The sequence below is a fragment of the Grus americana genome, chromosome 3 (assembly GCF_028858705.1).
Source record: "Grus americana isolate bGruAme1 chromosome 3, bGruAme1.mat, whole genome shotgun sequence".
NCBI classification, from domain to species: domain Eukaryota; kingdom Metazoa; phylum Chordata; class Aves; order Gruiformes; family Gruidae; genus Grus; species Grus americana.
The window spans coordinates 73,972,483-73,996,289 of NC_072854.1; the positions used below are offsets into that span (position 1 = coordinate 73,972,483).

The window sequence follows — 23,807 nt, forward strand, 5'->3', positions numbered from 1 at the left end:
AACTTTCAGGGGTCTGGGGAAGGGTGGGGAGGAGGTTAAAAAAAAAAAAAAACCAACCAACCATATATGTCAACATTTGATTAGGGATCAGAGCTCATTTGCTCTCTGAACTGAGAAATCCTCCAGAGCAGTTACTTCATGCAGCCCGGTCTCTCGCTTGTCTCCTGCAGCGACACTAATGTATTTCTACAGCAGAGAATGACTCTATTCTCCGCAGTTTTTTTCGGAAGAAAAGCAAACTATTGTTTTTCACCTTAAAGCATCTACTAAAATGTTGCGTCACAAGAACAAACCAGACAGTGCTACAGCAACTGGGCAGATGAGTGCTTTCTGTAGCTCAGTGCCTAGTTGTGGTATTTTATGTGTCTCTTTGTCTTTCCAACAGGTTCATTTACTCTGGTCACCTTGTCTGTAAAAGTTCCAGGCTCCTTTATAGACTAAAGCCTCCATACTCCAAGTTCAGTAATGACAGACTGCCAGCTCTCAATTTAACAGTGTGTTGACTCTAACATCAAAAGCCATCCCAGGAAATCACCATTAGGTGAAACAAGAAGACCATGAAATTCATGTCATCATTATAAACTGTAAGCCAGCTGTTTTTCTTTCTGAAGTGTCTTTAATTTCATTTTATTTTTCCCTAAGTCACAACACAAAGGTCATTGCCAAAGACTTCTATTGCAAAGATGCTGGGACAGTACCTAAACAGCCATAAAATCTAAACATACTTTATAATCAAATTAAACAATGCTAACAAGACAAATGTTTATACTTAGCTTTACACCCTAGGCTTTCTGAGATGATCTAAATCACAGTTCCCTTTCACATGTCCTATGCAATTGGACTGGAGCCTGAACAAGATATAATTTAGAACCTTCCTATACACCCAAATCTCTTGTATTCTGTTCTAGATCTGCCATTCAGAGAGTATCATAACAACTACCAATTAAGTTTCATTTCCCTTGATTTCATACAAGAAAAAAGCAGATATATTCTATGCATATACAGTCTTCCTTTGTCCTTGTTTCAAAAACCTTTGCACATAATCATATATATGATACATATCTCATGACACATATATCACTTGTGTAGAAATCCTACTTTTTCAGTAGGTTTATTTTGGGCTGTGGCTTGTTTGTTTGCATCCATCTTTTTTGTGATCCTGTTTCCCCTCCTTTTGCAACCTAAAAATTGTGTAACATTCAAGCACTTTTTTTTTCCAAACTGGCCCTTAATCGCCACCTCAAAGAACATCTGTAGGTTGTTTACACAGACTGTCATAATTTCTAGCAGCTCTTACCTGGCACAAGAGACTTGCAGTGGGCGTGCTGACAGCCAAGTTTATTTAACGTGCAAACGTAACACTTCATTTCTTCTGGTTTGCAGCTGTTAATTTTTTGCTCAGCCTGTAATTCCTCTCTTTTTCTAGAATATTTTTCTAGAATAATGTTCATTAAGCTTCAGCACAACCAACTTGAACCTCCAGGGAACATACACCTTCTCAGCAAGATACAGGACCTCAATAATGTTAAAGCCTGTATTTGCTCACTAACAAAATCTTTGTTGCCTCCTCAAATTTTAATTAGGAAACTTGAATATTAAAGATCACAATAATTAACCCAGTGCATCATACAGTCTTCTCAGACTGAAGCATAACCTAGGCTTATTCCTAAGTTCAACTGCCTCGTAAGATATTAACCACACATTAGCCAAAGCTATCTTTCATTCAGTTGTCCCATTTTCTGTTACTTGTTGCATGGAATCTCCATGCAACTGTTCTCTCATGTTTCTTCTAGTACAAAGAGATTACATGTTAACCTAAAACCAGAGGTTTGTTATAAATGCATGGAAAATATCAGTTCCTCTTCAGCCACCGCTATAAGATCATTCCACTGAAACACACTACCGATCACTGCTACTGTCTGCAGATCAGCACGTCTACAAATAACTACTCACGTTCCCAAATGAATATTGTCTTTTATGCCAGAGGAACAGGTCAGTAGCCATAGACAACATCAATTAGCTGTTGTATTACACAAGCAGGCTACAGTTCTACCCTCCTATTGCAGTCACTTACCAGCAATGTCAAAATAAAACCATGCTCTAAGTTTTAGCAACGCTATTCCCTCTGACACTTTACTGACCTGACCCTAATCCATAGCTGAAAATAACTTTTAGCTGGTGCTTTCAATTTATGAAGCTGCTTTAGAAAAGGAAAAGCACTCCTGAAGTATAGAAAGCTAGTCTGTATTTTAGACTTTTCCACTCAAACGTATTATTGAATGATAGTTTAAAGAGGAGGTTTTCCCACAGGATAAAGCCTGCTAGTCATCAGAACCTGATCACAACTTCTAAAGATTTCACCACAATCACAAAAATCCATGGATTGGTTTGGGTTGTTGGGTTTTTCTGGCATTCTTCCAATTAAAACAATTGTTGGCACCATAATTCAAAAGTGGCCCATACTTTTAATGCTGCTTGCTAAGAGCATCCCTCCCCTCCACCTCCCATTTCAGTCACATAACCATCAGAAACACTTGCAAAATGTGTATTTGGGTTTTGCTGGCAGAGTGCTAGTTTCTCTCTATGAAAGAGGTCATTACCACACCTCTGCAACGGAAAAAATGAGAGGAAATACACTTGCTTTCCTCTCAAACAAAACTGCTGTGCTCTCCTCATCCCACAGCGCCTGAGAGGCCTGAAGTCTTAAAGTTTATCATTGCAGCAGTAAGACAGAACTCAGTCATCTAGCAAAAAGGGAGTTTGGACAAAATGAGCATTAAAAAAACAAATCTAACCTAATCTAAAATTCACAGAGTCCACTTGTTTCCTAACTCTAAACAACTGTAACTAAGCCTTTGTAAGGGCCTTATCACATCAGCTTGCAGAGACACAGTGCTCATGGAAGGTCATGCCCGGATCCAAATTCAACAAAAGCTTCTCAATTACCCCTCTTATTTTCATTTAGAAGTACTCTTACACTGAGGAAACAATGTTTTGTTTCTCCATTATAAGGGATGAGAGTCTTCCACAATCTGGCTATTTGGCTAAATTATCTGCTTACAGATAACAGCTGAATTGTTTAAGACTGTATTCTTCTTACTGAGGGCTACGGGAAGAAATTCCAACGCTAATTTATCACTGCACTATTAGGTTATATGAAGTGAAAGATATTGGCCTGCAAATAGATCTATGGCCGTTTCAGTGAAAATAGCTGAGGGACTGCTGTTAGCTCCTGATGCAAACACGTAGCAAAGAAGTGAAAATCCATTGAGAGGCTTGTCTTTTTTCTTTCTGGTGGCATTTTTCCCCTTTTCCAAAAGAGGAAAGTGTTGTACTTGCTAATAAAGAAATAGTTGAGGGGAGGGGAATATTTTGTGTAATCTGTAACTTATTATGACTCCATCCCAACCTCAGAGGAACCCATACATTAAGAAGTGGGTAACTTCCATTTAAACTCTGAAGTTTAAAATTTGCTTTCAGTAACAGAAAGAAAGAGGAGAAAGACATTTGTTTCAACTAGTTTGCAGTGTTGGAATGTGCAGCAAATGAATACTTTGCTTTATGGCAAACAATAAGACAGATTATTAACCAAGAGAGTTACAGTATTTTATATGGAACATTCAAAATTAAACATGAAGGGTGACTGAGTATTTGAGAGTTAATAATGCATTCTTCCTTAAAACAAAAAAGGAAAGAAAAAATACAGAAAAGAAAAAAGCATATTTCAAACTGTGTCCAAAGATGGCAGGTGACAGAAAGCAGTGACCTTAGATGACTGTTCTAGGACCACATCCCAAACCCCAGCACAATTAAGCACTAATTGGTCAGCAGTCTCAGCAGAAATGCCAAGAATTAAACAAGCATTGAAAACCAAAGTCTCTGCCTCTCCCCAGGAAGGATGCTCTCCTCGGGTCACAAACATGAAACACCAGTGCAGAGAAGCCAGCACTTCCCCTGTTTGTACAACACTGGGCCCATAGAAACAGGGTTTATCAGCAACTGAGGAGCATCAGCAGCATTTCGATTTGTTACTTCACTTGCAGCACGTACTATATTTACCATACACCAGAAACCACTGGTAACTATAGTTCCACTATGACTATGAAGAATTGCCTTCTGTAGCACAACACAGGACATCAGTTATCAGGAATCCTATTGACATCTTCTACCCACATTCAATTACCCGGCTATGCGGGACTGTGTAAGTTACTTCTGCTTTGAAGTAAAATGCTTTGCAGCAAAGTATATCAAGAGTGGCCGGCATGAAAACGTCACAGGGCAGCCAGAGTGCCACACAGGTCTGCAAGCAGTGGATATGAAATAGGAAGCTTGCAGGGCAACTTTGGAACATGAAGTCTCGTAGCAGTTTCTCTTGATTAAAACCAGAGGGGAAGGCAAAAGGGAGGGCAGAACTCTTCCAGAGTCCCTGATGACTAGCAGCGACAGGACAGCTTCAAACAGCAGTATTTTCCCAGCTACATAGTAAGTGCAGGTTTCTTAAAAATAAGCTTAAATGATCTGTGTGAGGCAGAAGACAAGAAAGATGATCAGTTCTCTAGATGGGAATTGGTGAAGCACTATGCTGTTTTAGGCACCTACTGCTTCAGGACTTCATGAATTTGGGCAGGGTAATTGAGCCCTAAGGGAAAGAAGAAAAAAAAAAGTGCTCCCTGAAAAATGGCAGCAATCAAAAAGCACTGTGGTAAAATACTATGGTAAGATGGTCTCATATATCAAATATTGATCCAGCTCCTGTAAACACGTGAAGTTCATGGAAGTCAATTTTCCCATTAATCCCACATTCATGCCTTAATAGAACTCCTCCATGTTTTATATTCATTTTCATTCTCGCTGCAATAGCAAAATATTTTCAGCTCAAGAATCAGACCTGCCTTTAAATGTAAGAGGAATCTAAAAGCATGTCCTGGAATATTTCATTCACCTCCTCTCTCTCCTTCTTTCCTCCCTTCCAAAATAGTACTGAAATGCTATTAAAAGAAAAGTTATATCCTAGAATCCATCTCCTATTAAGCTGCATTCTGCTTGCAAATAGGAATGAGTGGTACAGCAGTTAAAAATACTGAATTTATGAAGCTTTATGTCCTCTCCCATTTTGTTTCTCCTTGTTCTCTCACCTTAGAGAAACAATTTTCTTTTTCAAGAAGCCTGATACATACATAGAGCACTAGAGAGCATAGTCTTCTGTAAAAAAGAATTTACAATAAAGTACCCATTTATTATACAGTTTCATTTGGCACTGATCATAATTAGACAAATGGCAAAAAACCCCAGTTACATTTCGGTCAGCCTCATCACTCAAGATGCGCACAACCTTTCTCTCAAAGGGGCTACTGACATGTTCGGGTTTTGAAAACATCATCTCAAAACGCAAAAGTAAGCGGGGGAGGCAGGTTAGATGACAGGAAGTCTTACACTATAATATAGTGCCTTCTTATCACAGCCACAAAATTCAGATATGCACCAAATGCCTGACTGTACCACATTGTTATCATTGAAGCTACACTACAGGAAAAGGATTTGCAAATGAACGTGTGCTATAGCTGTGCAGCAGACTCATAGCAGGCCCAGATGTAGATCAAAATTCAGTAGAATAGTAAGAATTTTTCACATGGGGTAAAACCATGAAGTTCCTTATGACAGGAAGTAGGCAACAGTCACAGCTGAAAACTGCTGCACTGTGGTTTTGACTATTTTCCTCTTCGCTCATAAGCTAATAGGGCACTAGCACAGAGAATCATAGAAAATCACAAGTTGGAAGACCTGTGGAGGCCACACAGTGAAACCTCCTGCCGGTTTCAGAAGCCAATTTCAAAGCTAGGTCTGGCTGCTAAGGACCTTACCCACTACAGTTTTTAATACCTCTAGAGATGGAAATACAACAGCCTCTTTGGGCAGTGCACTCCAGTGCTCAGCTACACTTGCTGTGCAGAATTGTCGCCCTTACACACAATTCCCCTGCTGTGGCTTGTTCCCACTGCCTCTTTCCCTTTCACGGGGCACCTCCGAGAAGCGCCTGGCTCCATCTTTTCTAATAACAACCCACCAGGTAGGCAGTGACAGCATTTGGAAAAGCCTGGAGCCTTCTCACCTGCAAATTAAACGAAGCCAGCTCCCTCTACCTCTACTCCTATGTCATGTGCTCCAGCCCCCAAGCACTGCACTCTCCCCAGTTTCACATTATCCCTCCAACTGGGGGCCTGAAACCAACCACTGTATTCTAGATATGGCCTCATGAGTGCTAAGTAGACAGGAATAATCAATTCTCCCTCCCTGATGGATACGATCTTGCTCACAGAGTCTGTACCAATGCATTGGGTTATTCCTTCTCAGGTGCAAGAATCTCCTTTGGGGTCATTTCGTTGTTTTGGTTTTGTTTTAAAAAAAAAAAAAAAATTATGGGATTTCTGTCAGCCCATCCCTCCCACTTGAGGCCCCAGTGAATGGGAACATATTGACTGTTCCTCCACAAGCTGATATTACTCACAAACTTAAGGTGCACTCTGTCCCACTGTTTGGATTCATACCAAGGCTAAACAGTGCTGGTCTCAGTCCCAACCCTTAAGGAAAACCAATGGTCCAGCCAGTTTTCTTGCCACCTTTTGGTCATCTATCCTGTCAGTATATCCCAAATTTGACTATCAGAGACTGTGCAAAATGTCTTTCTAAAGTCAAGATCAGGGAACAGTACTAGTTTCCTTTCATCTAAAGGGACAGTGACAATTTTCTCACAGAAAGCAATCAGGTTGGGCATCCTTCTTAAAATCCATGCTGGCTCTTCACAATCACCTTCTTGGTTTTTACACTTGGTTTTTACACTTTTAAACTGTTACTTGGGGACTTACTAAAACATGTTCTTTAAGGACTGAGGACACAGGAGTTCTTGGAAAAGATGACTTTGTGAGCTCCTAAATCTCATTGTCAAGAGGTCTTCCCAATACTTTACTTACAAATTTCTCCTTGAAATCCTGCCCATTCCTCTCAGCTCCACCTCCAATGACAACCAGATTCTGCATCTGTGGCAGTCACTTGTCTTCACAAACCTGCTCATCCTATCCTCAGGAAAAGGATGTGAGTTCTCAAGATCTCATAGCTCTCTAGTTTATCAAAACATGAAAATATCCCTCCAATATCCCACTGATTTTTTACCAGATCCCTCCAAAATTCCAAAGGGAATCAATCCTTAACATGCTAACAGTTAACAACTGACATCTTGCCTACAGACCAAAGCCCCTAAATGTCCTTGTCTGTCACTGATAAACTGCATACAAAGGTGCAATTTGATACCAATGGAGAATTAAATTCCATTATAGCTATTACGTTTCCAAGCTGAATTTCATTTGTTGTCCGTATTTCTAGTCTTTGTGTCTTTTGACCTACTGGATAGTCATTTCCAGCCTTCATCTACCTCAATTCTTTAAAGCCATTAAAAAGTTTCTCCCTTCAGCCTTCCTTTGCTTCTGTAGTTGCTGTGATTATTCTATAATAAATGCCAGTAACAAATCAATTTTCATCTCCCAAGGCTTCCAGATGCCTATCATTTCAAGTATTCTTCCACCAGGATTCAGCTTTCCAAACTTTTAATTCATATCCAAAAAGAAATTATATCCATCTCACTCATTTTAAATAACCATTCACTTATGTGGATTCTTAGCCTATTCATGTTTCTCCAAGTCATAAGGTTTTCTCATCCTTTCAGTCACTAAACTCCATCATGCTATCTTGTTGCACTTTAAGCTCTGTAGGTCTTCATTAGGTGTACGTTAACTCTGTTCTGCTTACCATACACCCAAGTCACGTGTCATCCCACCCCTGCACATACACTATCTCATGAAATCACAATGGATACCAGTTCTTGTACACAGTCATTTTGAACATAAACAAGGTGTGTGTGTTTGGAGGTGGGGTGGTTATCATTTAAACTTCCCAGTTGTTTTCTAAAAAGGTAAATCCTAAACTCATTAGATGTTGATTATTAGATATTATTTACTAAATCTGTTTCAAAACAGCTATTTTTTTCTTTCACCAGTGCACTTGTAGCCTCATCGTATTTCAGTAGATAACAGTCATTATATCCAAGGTTCCCTTTAATTCTGGCCCCCTTCCTTCTGTAAGGATTTATGGTTGATCTAGATCTAATTAGAATGTCATTTATACGACTAGAACAATGTTGAGCAGTCCAGACTTCACTTTCTCATCTAAAAAAAGAAAGTGCTTAATTTAGCAATGCTTTTGACAGAAGAGGCACTGCTTCATTTTCCAACCAACAACTAGCTTAATACAGCAGCCTACTTCAGGACATGCTTCCAAAATTAACTTTTGTTCTCACTTCTACTGTCCAATAAATACATACTACATCACTGCTCTAATGCCTCCTCCTCATCCACACTTGATTACCTGTATGTCGTACCTTAATGTGATCAAGTGCCAATGATTTATTTTCTAAATCAACTTCAAGTCACGTAAACATTAGAAAACATCTTTGTTGAATTAACTGGAATGAGGATTAAGCTACTAATTTCTCAGCACAGCCTTCCATGCCTTTTTTGCCCTACCCCCCATGACCTTCACATTTTTTCAAAATTTCATAGGAACAGAGCCTTTGCTGCTAGTCTCAAAATTCAACATAATGTAAATGTCCTCTGGAATGCAATCGCCAGTGTCACAGCAAACGAGGATTTTGGCTGATGCCAGCATTCACTGTGTTTTTAACTTCCTGTGGTTTTATAAATTTAATACTAGCAATAAAAAAGTGAAAGAGCAGAAAATGAGATAATTGCATTTTAAGTTATGTATTGATAAAAAAGAACCACAAGATACACATTTTTGATGCATCACTTCTCTTCACAGCTGAGGAAGTTAGGAACTCATCTAAGTTACCATGTACCACTTCAAGAATGAAGACCCATGTTGGATCAGGTTTGAGATTTCAAGTATTTTATATGAAGAGGGTTGATTATCTATTTATTTTTAAAGAGGGTTCTTCTCAAAAAGTCATCACACAAGAAGGGAGAAAATACTCTCTCAGCTGCTAGCTATGTTCCTCAGTCTGTTCTCCAGTGGATGAATGCTCCAGCCCCTGAATGCTAGCAATGTGTTTCAAAAACACCACAGTCGAGTTCCACAAGCAGGATACATATTTCAAGGTAACCATTTACCTTCCTGACAGAGATGCACTATATTCTTTCACTTCTGTCAGGGAAGTTAGAGAAAGCTTCCTAATTTTCTACTTCATTTTCATAAGTAATGTTGTAGTTCTGGTCTTTCAGAAGAGATCTATCGATTTGTACCTTACAATGATTTTTGATGTTCCCAATAAAAATCTAAATTCTTTCTTGTCTGAGCTAGTTGGATAGACCTAATAGAAGACATTATTTAAGGAACAATCACATATTAACAAGAACACAGAGCAGATGACAGCCCCTACAAAACATTTTTCTGGTTTCTCACTTTGAGTGTCAAAACGTTACAAAAGAGTTACAAAACAAAGCTGCAAACAACAATAAAGCAAAACTTATTACACATTGCCCTGACAACACAATGCTAAGTGTACACAATTTGCCCTGATATGCCATGAATTTTAGCATAAAAGAATCAAATAGCAATATTAGTGAAAAGTTACATCTGGCAAAACTCATCTTGGTACGAAGGAATTAGTGAAAGAAAAAGGAGCAGCAGAAGAAATATCCTAAACTCTGGATTTCCTGTTTTTTCAGCAATGCTGTAACATGTCACCAAAGTGTTTATTTTTGTTTCTGGTTTTAAGAAATTTGCAAAATGAAGACTATGAATGCTGAGCATTACTATTGTATAAAGCTGCTAATAAGAGGAACAATTATGACTATCCCCAGTACAGTTCAATAATAAAGCCTTGTTTATTATTTTATAAAAAGAGCAGTTTAAAACAAACACCAACTTCAAATATTTGTCTTAAATATTTCATTGGCACTCTGTTATGCTTCAGAGGACACTTCACATGAAACATTTAGATGCTAGTTCATGAAGCAACTACCCTGTACACAATGCAATAATTCATATACTCTATAGTAAATAGCTTCTCTTCGGCAGAACTGAACTATATTAGTGTATCCGCAGAGTTCACAAGACATGTACAAACTTGTGAAATTCTGAAGACAGAAGTATACAGAGCACTACAAGAAATCCTTCCTGACATGCTGTCATAGTTGCTTTTAATTTGTAATTTCCATATCATTTTCTCATCTAAGGATTAACATTTCCATCGCCAGACTCCCATATATCACTGCCTTACATTGACACCTGCTGGAAGTGACTGGGATTGTAAACCGTTCTTTTTTTCTTCAGTGTCTGATGTAACTCTACAGGCAGATCAACAATTCTACTTTCAGTAAGCTAAGCCCAGACATCTGAAAAAACTAAGCTTTAATAAACAGAAAAACATACAATGTGTAATTTTAAGTTACACAAAAATTCCCAAGGCTATCACTGCATGGATTCTCAATCAGAAAATACGTTTTAATAACAGCTTTTGAGAAGATTTTTTACTATCCTTTGGGTAGATTTAAACTCAACAAATTAAGTATCCAACCACTTACTAGGCTCTCAGGCTAATTAGCAAATAATTATTACTGCAAGAGTCAAATAGTTCTTGTTTGACAAACATTGTTACATACAAGCTTATACACAAAAATGTGACTAAATAGGTTTTAAAGCACTTTTAATTTCCTAATGTTACAAAAGGACAATTAAAAAACACATCTTTAATGAAAAAAGATTTGCCTTATTCACGAAAGCAAACAGGGCTGTTTAATGATAGAATTGGTAAAGACAAGAATAAGTGGGACATGCTTGTTAAAATAGCTTGTATGTACACAAAATACTGCCTATCATTCTTCAGAATGAAGATGCACCTCTTAGTACAGCTTTGTAAACAGAAGCACACCAAAACACCCATTTGAAAACAATGTGACTTTCCCCATATGCCAGAACTTCCTCTACAAGCTGGTTCACTGTTAGGAAACAGATACCTCATTGTACCCTTTTCTTACTTCCAAACTCTACTATAGAGGTTGGATGTCTTTTACTTGGTGTCATTTTTGTATTTATCATAGAAGAAAATGCATTTCAGATTGAAGCAAGTATGATGAGTTACAGTGGCTTTTCTTTATTGTCAGAACAAGACATGGTCACGCACTTTGATTTTTACACGTCTTCTACGCAAAACTCAGGCGTAGTTTCACCAAAACCCATAGGCAGTTTTACAGTATCAGAAGCAGCAAGAATGAAAAAACAAGTTCAAAACCAGCCAAATAGAATTTCTATAATGTTATGTCAGTATACAGCTTAAAACCTCTCCAATTTTATATTTTTCCAAAGTTATGAAGCAAGATCCTTATATGAAAGTCCAATAATACAGCACAGTATGAGCATTCCACACAGGCACCAACACCACAGCAGCATTAACTCGTGGACTTTACAGACCAGTCTAATTTTTTTTATATATATTAATCTGGTGAGTGATCAACCTACTTTAAAAAAATTTTTTTTTTTACTAGGTAGCTTAGATCATTACCACAATTTTAAAGTTCTGAACTACTGAAGCTGTGCAAAAAAAAAAAAAAAAGTAAACACAGTCTTGATGGAAGCAGAAATAGTCAGCCACCACAACAGGTAACAGCAAAAATACCAGTACAAGTGGTAGCCTACATCAACATACTTTTCCTCCAACTTTTCATTATTTTTATTTCTGAAAGGACTCTATAAATACAGGCAGGTGAAATAAAAAATTCATGGCTGCGTATTAGTCTGCTGAACTCATTCCTAATTAAAAGTTTCATAAAGCTCAAAAGCAAAAACACTAAGCATGGAAGAACACAGTTATTCTACATAATGGGTACCCAGGAGTTAAAGTACTGCATTTACCAAGAATTAACCAACTCCTTTGGAAAAGGAGATGTGATACTATTTTACAAAAGATCATCTAGCATTAACAGTTTCCTTCTGGACACTTCAAAGGTAGGCAAAAGGGCGCTTTTTTAAAAAATGTATCACTCTGACAAGCACAGGGGGTTTTTTGTATTGCATTCTTTAACAAAACACCTACACAAGAACATGGCAGGCTTTAAAATCACATTAGATAGCCTAGATACTTTTGACACTCATCCCATTCTTACTTTCTTTTTATCTCAGAAAGACAACTGAGTTAGCATCACACACTCGCAAGATTTAGGGCTTGCATTTCTTACCTTACAAAGCTTCTGGTAACGAGGAGAAGAAACTGCCATCCTCTGTAAACGATGTAACAACACCACAACTTTCTGCAGAGATGTTCTCACCACAGCCATCATTTTAAGTTTGCCACACTTCTGAAGACACCTCAGAATTTGCATTATAAATGAAGAGCAACTATCATTTCCTCCCGGTCACTGGACAATGATTTGCCAGCTTTCTGAGCATGCTCTCTTCCAGGACTGCTTTTGCAAGCCACAGGCTTTATACGTTTCAAAGGCAAAGGAGGTTGATATAGCATAAGTTTCTCTCCCAAAATAACCTCACAAAACAAATGCAAAAAAATAACAGCCTTCACAGATTCTTCTAACTGGTGCTGCTCAGCTCTGCTTGTGCAGAGGGTAAATGAAATTGTTGAGCAGCCGAGCGTCTGCCACCGTTCAGGAGTGCACTAAATAGCCAGGAAAGGTTATTAATTTAAGCCTGAAAGCTGCAGGAACAAAAAAGGAATTCCTTCAGGAAGACGGCTCCAGTGTATCACAACAGTTGTTCTCTAGTAGCTGCTTTCTATCGGCAGAATGAGCATTGCTCCCTCACTCTGGAAAAGGATGCTCTTGCTCTCAGACTAAACGCAGCTCTGGCAGAGCTGTAGAGTGAGTGAATAACAGACTGTGTTATAAATCTTGAGAGAGGAGCAGGGGGATACCTGCCCTAATTATATCAGCCATACGTTAACGGCTAATAAATCACATAGGCACTTCTCAAAACTAGATTACCCAATACAAAAAGGAAAAACTACAGGGGGTAAACCTCTCTGCTATGAAAACTCTCTTAAAGCTAATTTAGTCAAAGGGATCTCAAAGGACTCTCACTTGCACCAGAAAGTAGGAATGTTTTTCAGGAGCCGTTTTCAATTAAAATCTTTTTCTGAATGACTTATTACGACAAGAAAGAATAGGGTTTTGACAAATTAAAAACACATGGTTGTACATCACCCCTTTTTCTAGCCATCCTTGAATCCAAAGAGCTAACAACATTTTGATGTTTTTCGCATGACAAAGCAGAATTATTGAAGCCATCTAAGGATGGCAGTAGGACGTTCAAGAGCATGGAAGTGTTTTGCTACAAGCAAGGCACTCTCAATGCAATACAGCTGTTTCTTATTACTTCCAAAGGTGCTATGATGAACCTACTTAAACCTGTACTAGAAGGGCTGCTGTTCAGGGAGGCTGTTATCAACACAGTGGGCGGTAGACACCATTACAAGTAATCGTATTATTTAATGTGCATATTGCCACATGAATGGGTACATAGACATTTCAAGCACAATCAGCACAGTATGGAGGCATCAACTACAGGTAGCATGACAAGTTCATATGATCCTAGATAATGCATAGCTTAGATGCCAGTGCATTATACACTGGTTGGCCTCTTCTCAGGCACTTTCCGTCTAAGGGGATGAATGCCAGGTGCAGGTTCTTCATACATGACATTTAAACATTCTTCCCATCCAGTTCTGCTAACGCAGCCTTTTCATCCTTATTTTTAGAACTGAATCAATATTTCTACCAGTCCTCAGGCAAACCCCTTTTACCTGTACTCTGTTTTTTTCCTGATCTGTCCAGCACCAATGATGACAACATTTTGAGGAAACAGAGCCTTCTCTGTATATAGAAATCTTACCACCTGTATTCTCCACTTTGCCAGACTCAGCTTCTTTCCTCATCTCCACCGCTCATTTGAACCATTCCCCTGTACTGCATTGCTCCTGGCTTAGATCTACTCTTCTCTCCCACCACAAGTCTGTTCCTTTAACCTGCCAGCTCTAGGTGACCATCATTAGCTGATATGCTGGTACCAAACATCTTTTCAGGAAACCTCTGAAGCAGCACAAATCCAAAAACACTAAGGCATTCAGAAATAAATGTGTAAGAGCCCAAACCTCTTCCGTGTAAGATAGAAACCATGGTCCGTGCCTGCCTCCTCCTTTCAGTTTTGCTTTTTTCCTTCCCAGCTAATATACAAATTTGAATCAAGCAACGAGCCAAACAAATAGATCACCTCTAGTCATATTGATTTTAATTTACAATAAAACAAAACTTTCAAATTATTTTGAACACCTTTACATCTGTAGGCACATGACTTCACACACATTGACCCGGCATTACTTCTTACTATTTCCTAGCTCATTTTCTGCATCTTGCTTCAAATTAGGTTTTAATTTCTTTCAAGTGACTGCTAAACATTTTGCAACATGGACTGGAGTGTTTTATAGAAACATAGAATGGTTTCAGCACTAACCTGAAAGGAAAGTCTTCTGCAACGTTTAGATACTGAGAGAATTAATTAAAAAGACTGATGCTATAACTGTAAATTTCCTCCTTTTCAAAAAGAAGTTGTTACTCCACTCAAAGTTTGCATTATTTGCTTAGTACAGTTGCCAGCCTCAGACGCTGCAATGGAAGGGTAAAACAAGGCTTTAACAGCACAGTGGAATCAGTGATCTGGACAGAGTGGCTTGAGCTGCAGCCAAACAAGTTAGCCCCAAAATGTAATGGAGGATAGTCCTCCCATGCACGCACACAGATGCCAGTTTAATAGATGATCCTATTTTGAAAATACATGTTGTATAACAACAAATTCATCATGTTTTGTCCAAGTTCAGCACATATTTCACCTAGAATTTATCACACCTTAAACTTTGAGGTGTTGCCTTTAGACTAGTCTCAGCATTTCACAAAGAGTCACATCTCTACAGATGACTGACCGGAATCATATAAACATTGGTGAGTGACATGTCATCTTCAACAGACACAAGCTTCCACAATATATCATCCTCTTCCTTATGATTACAGTGAGCAGCTTGCTACCAGATACTTTAAACTGTCTGGCTTCATTCAAATTCAATGTAGATATGTTCAGATTAAGAGCACTACTGAAAGCAGCACTTTTTTCATTATAAGCTGTTCAAACCCCATGAACTTAGACCACAGATGACATTATTCCAAACCCAGAGTGCAGGATTTAATAACTGATCTAGCTGCCCAGTTCTGTATCAAAATAACTGTGTTAAATGAGGCAATCTAATTCAAGGAAGAAAGATATTAAAACATTCAGGAGAAAGATGACATGTACAGCGTTCACATCAGGTAAACAGGACAAAGGAAATTCATGTGTCATAGAAACACAAAATCCTTTTAGCCTGTGATGTTCAACCTTTTGCTGCCACAGACCCGAAGATATTAATTTTTAAAAGAGCTGTCAGGTCTCCACACCCTTTCCCTCCTGTTTTCCCTCAATACACTGTACCCTTAATGCAGACTGAACCCAGCTCCTCTCTCTCCCTCCTACCTCCCCGAAGGAGGTTATGGGATATGCAAAGGCAGGAACAGCCAGATGATGTAGTACTCAGCTAGTCTGTGCTGCTTAGACAGAAAAAGGGATCTCTCTCCTAGATTTTAGACAAGCTAGGTTGTCCATATATTAAAAAGGACTGTCAATTAATCTCCTCAGTTATTTCTCAGGTTTCCAGTTTGTGTCTGTACAGGAAGGAAGGCCAGCTGGGGAGCGGCTGGGCAGTAGGAGAGGGAGAAGTGATCCAAACACAACTTCTTGGATTGCTGGAAAAGCAGGAGGAAGACGGCAGGCAGGGACAAGAGACAGTGCAGCCCAGAAGGGCTTTACTTGGAGGGAAGTAGATTAAATTGTTTGCTCGGACAATCACACAACATGACCTGGTTTAATCAACTATACACTTCCTGAATACAATCACCCCCTGAGGACATTTAAGAGCCCTCCATGCCACAGATGTCCACAAAATATGTATTTCAAACCTTAGGAAGAAAAAACTGCTATCCTCTTTAGACACCTGACTTCTAAAATACTGTTTTTTTAAACACCTTCCAATAGACTGCAGGTTTTCCCACTCTAGTAGCTGGCTTTCCTTTATAACATTTGCCATTGAGAAAAAAGCACGAATAACAGGAGTATTATTTAGTTTCTCACCTGGATCTGCTTTCTGAGTTCCCTTATGCAGGCACTGTCCTGAGCAGTGTTCTCACGCTGGGATGCATCTGCTAGAACATTAACTGTTGTCTCTGCCTCTTGAAGCCACTTGAGGAAGCTCTCCAGATCCCTGTGTGAGGCCTGTACTGTCTTCAGCTCTGTCTCCAAGAAATTCTGCCTGTCAACAGCTCTGAAATCAAGAAGAGTGTCAGAATATTGCCCCATAACATACAGAAATACATATGTCATAATGAAACTACTGAAAGGAAATCTGAAAGTTATCTCTATTTAGAAACCATACATTTGTCACAGCTTGTTTTATCATTATTTATATCACTGTTTCTCTGGTTATTATATGTACAGCTACCCACAGATGTCCTGAATTGGTTATATATGCTACAACTCTTTTTAAAAAGGTGCGTGGAAGAAACAAAGTTATTAATTAAAACCTAACTCTTCCTTTTTGAGTATTACCATCATGGACTTATGCTACCCCAAATGGTAGAAGTGTTATTCCCATGTGTGAAAAGTGTTAATGCTTTTCCTCATCAACAATCATATGGAGTAGAAGCACTGAGGGTTTGGGGGATTTTTTTTTCTTCTTCTTCTTTTACAGTAAGCAGAAACATTTTCCTAAATTTTAAGAGATAAAGTGCTGAAGGATGAAAAGTCAAATACTTGGTTCTCCCAGCTAAAAGATGAGATTTTTGATGCTATCACTCAAGCAAACAGAATAATACACTGCCATCATAACAGTCCAGCCATGCTCATACATGCTTAAATCTGAAAAGAGACTGGCAGAATATAGTCCAAATTTTCAGTTAATCCAAAAGATCTCTCGTTGGTACAAACACAGAAGTTTTTGTTTGTAAGAGGATTTTTTTTAAGATGTAAGGAACTCATTTAAAAACTTTGGATTACATTACTGGTAAGCTACTTCAAAAGATTTCCTAGGAAAAAAGATCACATTATACTTCTGCATAACAGAACTGTGTCCTTGTCATTGAAATGAAACTCAGATGGGAAACTGTTACAGTCAGCAATTTTAAAAGCTCTGATTAACAACAATTAAAGCATGACAAGCTAAATTTCATCCATTTGAGGCTGTTATGCTGCAGTATCCTTTTTCCCAAAATCAGGACAAAAGAAAGAAACAAGCTGTCCCACACCAGCACACTGTACAGAACTCCCTAACAGGGCTACTATCTAGAATGCTGCCAAATAAGCAGGAACTTCAATGTTATCTTCACATCAAGCACTAACCATCTTGTAAGATTTCAGGGGTAAAGGCATATTAATTTCAAGAAAAACAAGGCCAAAACACTCAGAAATTGGTATTTTCGCATGAATTGAACATGCTTCTCCAGACAGGCACATCAAACTTATGTGCCTTCTGCCTCCTCCTATTCTATTTAGGCTTTCTTTCCTCCTTCCCATGCTGCGGCAACAGTACTGCTCAACAGTATTAGGGAATCACTATGTTTAGAATCACAAATTTCAAAAGTAGTAGTAATTAAAATATTCTTTTAAGAAAAGAAGCTGCAGGTGTTCAGTACCATTCAGGATGATGTTTCCAAGCAGGTATTCTGGTTTACTAACACATCAGAAAAGACAGATACAAGGAAAAGCTGTTTTCCTTAAAGGAGTAAGAAAATCTCATGCAACCCCAATTCTGCCAGGCTTACATTTCTAAGTATTAGCATAACCAAATGAATTTTCTAGAGACAACTTGCAAAAAGATAGTGTTGCAGTCCCCACTTTAGGAGCTTAGGCCTTATGTCACTTGTTAATAATTGCTTTATCCAAAATAAGACTGTGTGAATCATTCCTGACTTCATGCGTGCCCAAGTTTTGGCTACTGGTAAATAGCTAGCAGGGCAAGCAGCCTTCATTCTTGCTTCTCACTTGAAGCTCAGGAATGCTTCACCCACTCTTGAGAAAAAGAATAATAAAAAGCATGCTAGGGACTACAAATGGTTTGATAGATATTGCCTAGAAAAGATAACAAGCACCAGCTCAAAAATTAGAGCACACCAAGGAACTGCAAGAAAAACGTAAAGTAAAAGCAGTTATGAGCTCTGACTTCAAAACCCGCTCCCTCTGCAGGGATTTTCTTCCCTAGCAGGGGGTTAAGGCCAAAGGTGGAAGAACAGGAGTGACAACAGGAAGAACAGACTGGTAATAAAGGTGACCTTCAAAGAAAAAGAAAAGCCCTGAAGGATGAAACACTAAGTGACCCAGATCTCTAAGTCTAAGTACTGATGTACTAGATGGGAATTGAGACAACCCGAACTTTGTAGCTAATAACAATCATTGAAGAATGCCATCTTCAGCCTAAAGTTTTAATTTTTCAAACTTTCTGCTTGGCTGAAATTAAAGGAAAGAGTGAAATCCTATTGAAGTCCCACTGCTGTCATGATATTTGAATTAAAGCTGAAAATCACTCCTTTCACTGAATACATACTCCATACATCCTTTGCAAATGCAGCTAACCTCACTTAACACAGTGTATCGGGTTTGCGTGGTCAGGTTTTGGTAGTGGGAGGACTACAGGGGTGGCTTCCGTGAGAAGCTGCTAGAAGCTTTCCCTAGGTCCAACAGAGCCAATGTTGGCTTCAAGACAGACCCGCTGCTGTCCAAGGCTGAGCCCATCAGTGACGGTGGTAAGAGAATTTAGAAGGAAAAAAAACAAAAACAAAAAAACACCAAACAGGAGCAATTTGCAGCCAGAGAGAGGAGTGCAAATATGTGAGAGGAGCAACTCTGCAGACACCAAGGTCAGTGAAGGAAGAGGGGGAGGAGGTGCTCATTGCTGGAGCAGAGATTCCCTGCAGCCTGTGGAGAAGACCATGGTGAGGCAGGCTGTCCCCCTGCAGCCTGTGAAGGGTAACAGTGGAGCAGATATGCACCTGCAGCCCATGGAGGACCCCATGCTGGAGCAGGTGGAGGCACCTGAAGGAGGCTGTGACCCCTGTGGGAAGCCCGTGCTGGAGCAGGCTCCTGGCAGGACCTGTGGCCCCATGGAGAGAGGAGCCCACACCGGAGCAGGTTTGCTGGCAGGACTTGTGACCCCGTGGGGGACCCGTGCTGGAGCAGTCTGGTCCTGAAGGTCTGCACCCTGTGGAAGGGACCCACGCTGGAGCAGTTCGTGAAAAACTGCAGCCCGGGGAAAGGACTCACATTGGAGAAGTTGGTGGAGGGCTCCCCTCTGTGGGAGGGACCCCACACTGGAGCAGGGGCAGAGTGTGAGGAGTCCTCCCCCTGAGGAGGAGGGAGCAGCAGAGGCAACATGTGATGAACTGACCACAACCCCCATCCCCTGTCCCCCTGTGCCACTGAGGGGAAGGAGGTAGAAAAATCAGGAGTGAAGTTAAGCCTGGGAAGAAGGGAGGGGTGGGGGAAGGGGTTTTAAGGTTTGGTTTTATTTTTCATTACTCTGTTTTGCTCTGATTGATCTTTTTCCTATGTTGAGTCTGTTTTGTCTGTGATGGTAATTGGTGAACAATCTCTCCCTGCCCTTATCTTGAGCCACGAGCCTTTTGTTATATTTTCTCTCCCCTGTCCAGCTGAGGAGGAGAGTGATAGAGTGGCTTTAGTGGGTACCCAGTGTCCAGCCAGGGTCAACTCACCATGCACAGTGATAGTTGAGAAGATCTAAGCAGATTGTATTAGCAAAGACATATCCAAGAAAGAGAAAATTGTAACACTACTTTTTAAGTTTTTATAGCACTGTTTCAGATTTTTTTTCCACCCAATTATTTTCTCAGATTTAAACTAAAAATCTGCAATGCATACAAGTGTGTGATCAAAAGAAAGTCAGAAAATAATATCTAAGATGGTACAGACAACTATAATCCATTACTGAAGCAGCAAAATCAGACAGAATTACTACAGTTTCACCCTAAAGTATAAAAATAGAACATAAGTAGCCACCGGGCAGAGTATCAAATTTGCACAATGTCAAGCGGGGGAGCTTCAATCTCTTAATGCCAACAGTTTTAAAATCAGCTCCATCAACTTTACATGTCATGGCTACAGTCCTCCTGGTCGTGTTCTTGTGCTATTCAGGACCATGATTCTCCCAGGTGATGTTACTATGGACCCCTTCCACAACCTCCAAGCATGGGAACAAACTGCTATTTTAAAGCACTATGCTATAAATACAGATTTGTGCTTATAGAAGCCATAGAGCATGTAGAACCCCCCAAGTCCTGAGATCTGCCACATGAAGTAAGCCTTGTCACTCAAGGTTCACTAGTACTTCTATTTATTGCATTTAAAGTAAGTATAACAACCTCCATTCCCTTGAAAAGGTGCTTTCACTGCACAATTCTCCCCTTTTAATTCTGCTCTGCTGCTTCACAGGGTTATGTTGAACAGCCCCATGCTCTAGCTACCCACTGGCTCTCAGAGGTGTCCTTTACATTCTGTCCCTAGTTAAAAAATAAAGCAGATACTCATCTTCATGAGGCTGCAGACTGCAAAAGAGTAGCCCAGTGATAACTGAGGAGCTTCAGTTGGACACAACAGAATACAATTGCTTATTATTCCAGACTTTAAGCAGATTCAAAAATAATTAGAGGCTTCCAGGCAGGAGCTCTTCTTCACCTGCTCTGAGTGGTGGGCAGTTTTATGCCAATTCTAGCCAAAACACTGCAAAGTTTGAATGTAGTCTACTGTTACTTCAAGAAGGAGCTGTTTCCCCTCACCCTCTAATTGCATCTTCGTTCCCAGATGCCATCATGACATTCAGATTAAATTAATGGCATTTTCAGAAAAAAATTATTAGTTTACTTTCAGGAAAGAAAGGACAATCTGATGGTGAAAATGCTGCAGACCCTAATCTTAATGCAAATGAATGGTCAGGAAGAGCCATTCAGGAGATGACCTCGTTGCTATGACCTAGTTCAGAAAAAGCGAAAGTAAAAAGCCAAGGAAGTTTTGTCATATGCCAAAGTCTTTCCCACAGTCTACTGGAAGTTTTCTGAAGAACCATGAAAAGTTAAGTTGTCCACATCACATAGAATAATTATAAAATGTTTTACTGACTTGAAAAATTCTATCTTATGTCTCAAGACATTTAGAGATTAACAAATTTTTATTCTTTCAAATGATCGCATGGAATGAACCATACAAAGTTTTGCCTATTTTGTACCTTATCTCTCAATGGACATAACCAGGAAATCAGCTGCCACATCAAAAGCACAGAATGACAGAAGTACCATTTTCCTCCAAAGAAGGGTAAGACGACATTCTGTTCTGCTTCCTTCATTACCTACTTCTTGCCACTGTGAAGTTCTCCTCCTCTCACTCCCCAGAATATAAAATCAACTTCAGAGGCTTTATTACCTAGGATTTTTATTCCCTTAACTGACATCTCATTACAAAAGCAGTTGCCCTTTTTACATGCACACATATGTACAGACTTTGGTTGTCATCTCCTCTACTCTCATATACACAGGATCAATTTTCTCTTCTGTCCCTCTAACCACGAAGCATATCATCCTTTAAGCTGCAGACACTAAGTCAGGCACCATTCTAAAAATTAATTGTCTATCAAATACTAAAAAAAAATTCTGCAGAGATTAGATTACCTTGCAGAAAAAAATATGCATAGGGAAATATATTAAGACACATTTGCAAATATGTCTTAATAGAGGATGAATAGAAAGAAGTAAGTTTCAAGTAATTCTCTGTTTCTATAGCTCAAGTATTTTCTAGATGGGAGTACTAGAAGCATCACACTCAGGAACCCAAAGTGCAGCCCTATTCAGGGAAAGTTTCCATTAGATGAAAGGCTTTAATGAATTAATGTGTTGGAAGATCAGGCTGCATGCTTACAGCCTTATGAAAAGAAAGCGCAGCAACAAACAACAAATACATAAAGCATACCAGCATGAAGGAACAGGAAAGGAACTGTTCAAAGATACTTAGAGAATAATAGCCACAGGCAAACATGACAGAAGTACTTTTTTTTTTCTTAAAAAAAATAAATCAAAACATAAATTGGAAGCCATACAGAAGCCTTCCATGGTGAACTGTGGGGATTTCCATCATCAAAACTCAAAACAGATCCACTATAATTCACAGACTGTCCACAGTAGCCCTAAATGCTGCAGTAAAGCAGAGAGACGAGACTGTAATTCACATGTGCACATAGGATACAAGTTGAAGACAGAAACAGCTTCATTTAGAGTGAAACCTTTAATTACCTTTGGTTCAGATTAACCCAACAAGTGTTCATCTGGTCAGTGGTTTCCTTCACCCTTCTTGTGTCATCATCACGATACTCTCGAAGAAGTTTATTAGAAAGATCATTGAATGCAGCTACCGTGATGTCACCTCTATGCAAATCCTGCACTAACAGCTAAAAAGACATTCCAAAATAAGACATGAGAGCAAAATCAAAATCAGACTGGTTTTCATATTATGAATTTTTTCTTATTATAAACCCCTCCTTTTTGTTTTTGTTTTTTTGTTGTTGTTTGGTTTGGGTTTTTTAAAGAAAAATGTGCATATTTTTCAGCTAGAAGAAAAATCTTTAAAAAAAAAATCTACAAATACTAAGTGTCCTGGCAATGAACCAATCAAAAAACAAATAGGTGAAAAAAAAATTATATTTGCCAGAACCGCCAAAGGCTAGAAAAATCCTCTTATGTGTTTTACTGGCAACAGAAGTAAAAACACTGCTATATTTTTAGTAGCATGAGTAAGTTTAAATTACAACAGCGATATAAGCGGCAGCTAAAGGTGGCATAAATGAAATGCGCAGCATGAGAAATTCATTTCATTGTTTTGTGGGGTTTTTTTATTTTTAAATGAAGAAAATACATTAGATATGTTTGCTTATTGTGGCAGGATATCCAACGGGGGCCTTGACCTTACAAGCACCCTGAACTCAAGATTCTAACTGGAGTCTAACTGAATAAAAAAAAATTTTAAAATTACATATATATATATATGTCCAGTTGTATCCTACAGTCTCTCTACTATATGTTTGGGCACAGGCCTACTTTCATGTAAGAGAGCAAGGCAGACCTAATAGCCCATTTCTAACCCCCAGCTCATGTAGAGAAAGACAATGAAAAGCACGCAATTTTACTGTTTACTGAAATAGCTATGGATGAGTGAGGAATTCTTACCATCATACTCCCTGCTTCTTTCCATACCCAGCCACACCCTGCATTGCCCCTTAATGAATATATACACACACACACTTTCTTTTTTAAACTCTATTATAGCCCTGTTCTAAATACTGGACTGATAAGAGCCCCTCCTCAGTGATTTGTCTCTAGTTCTCATCCTGTGCCACCTACAACCTGCCCTTATTCTGACAGCCACCAGGACAAAGGACATCAGACTTATTGATTTATCACAGCAGGTTTGCTGTGATATGAAAAGCAGCAAAGATTGCATAGGACTGGAAAAAAAAAAAGTGTTGAATACCCCTAGCACCCATCAGAACTGAAATTCAGGATAATTTTAAATAACATGGTCCATTCCTGGGATTTAGTAAACTACTGTTAATAGGTTTATATGAAGTAATACATGCTACATTTTGTGGCTGTATGATTAAA

The 23,807-nt window shown here is 39.1% G+C and overlaps 1 protein-coding gene across 6 annotated transcripts in view; it reads right to left on the reverse strand.

The window, feature by feature from the left end:
* Nucleotides 1-23,807, reverse strand: part of UTRN (utrophin) — a 389,659-nt gene that overhangs the window by 200,460 nt on the left and 165,392 nt on the right. For all 6 annotated transcript variants that reach the window (XM_054819386.1, XM_054819387.1, XM_054819385.1 and 3 more), the window contains 2 exons: nt 22,443-22,597; nt 16,231-16,420 (listed from right to left, as the gene is read on the reverse strand). In XM_054819386.1, coding sequence (XP_054675361.1) covers nt 16,231-16,420; nt 22,443-22,597 — 345 coding nt within the window. The remainder of the gene's footprint in view (nt 1-16,230; nt 16,421-22,442; nt 22,598-23,807) is intronic.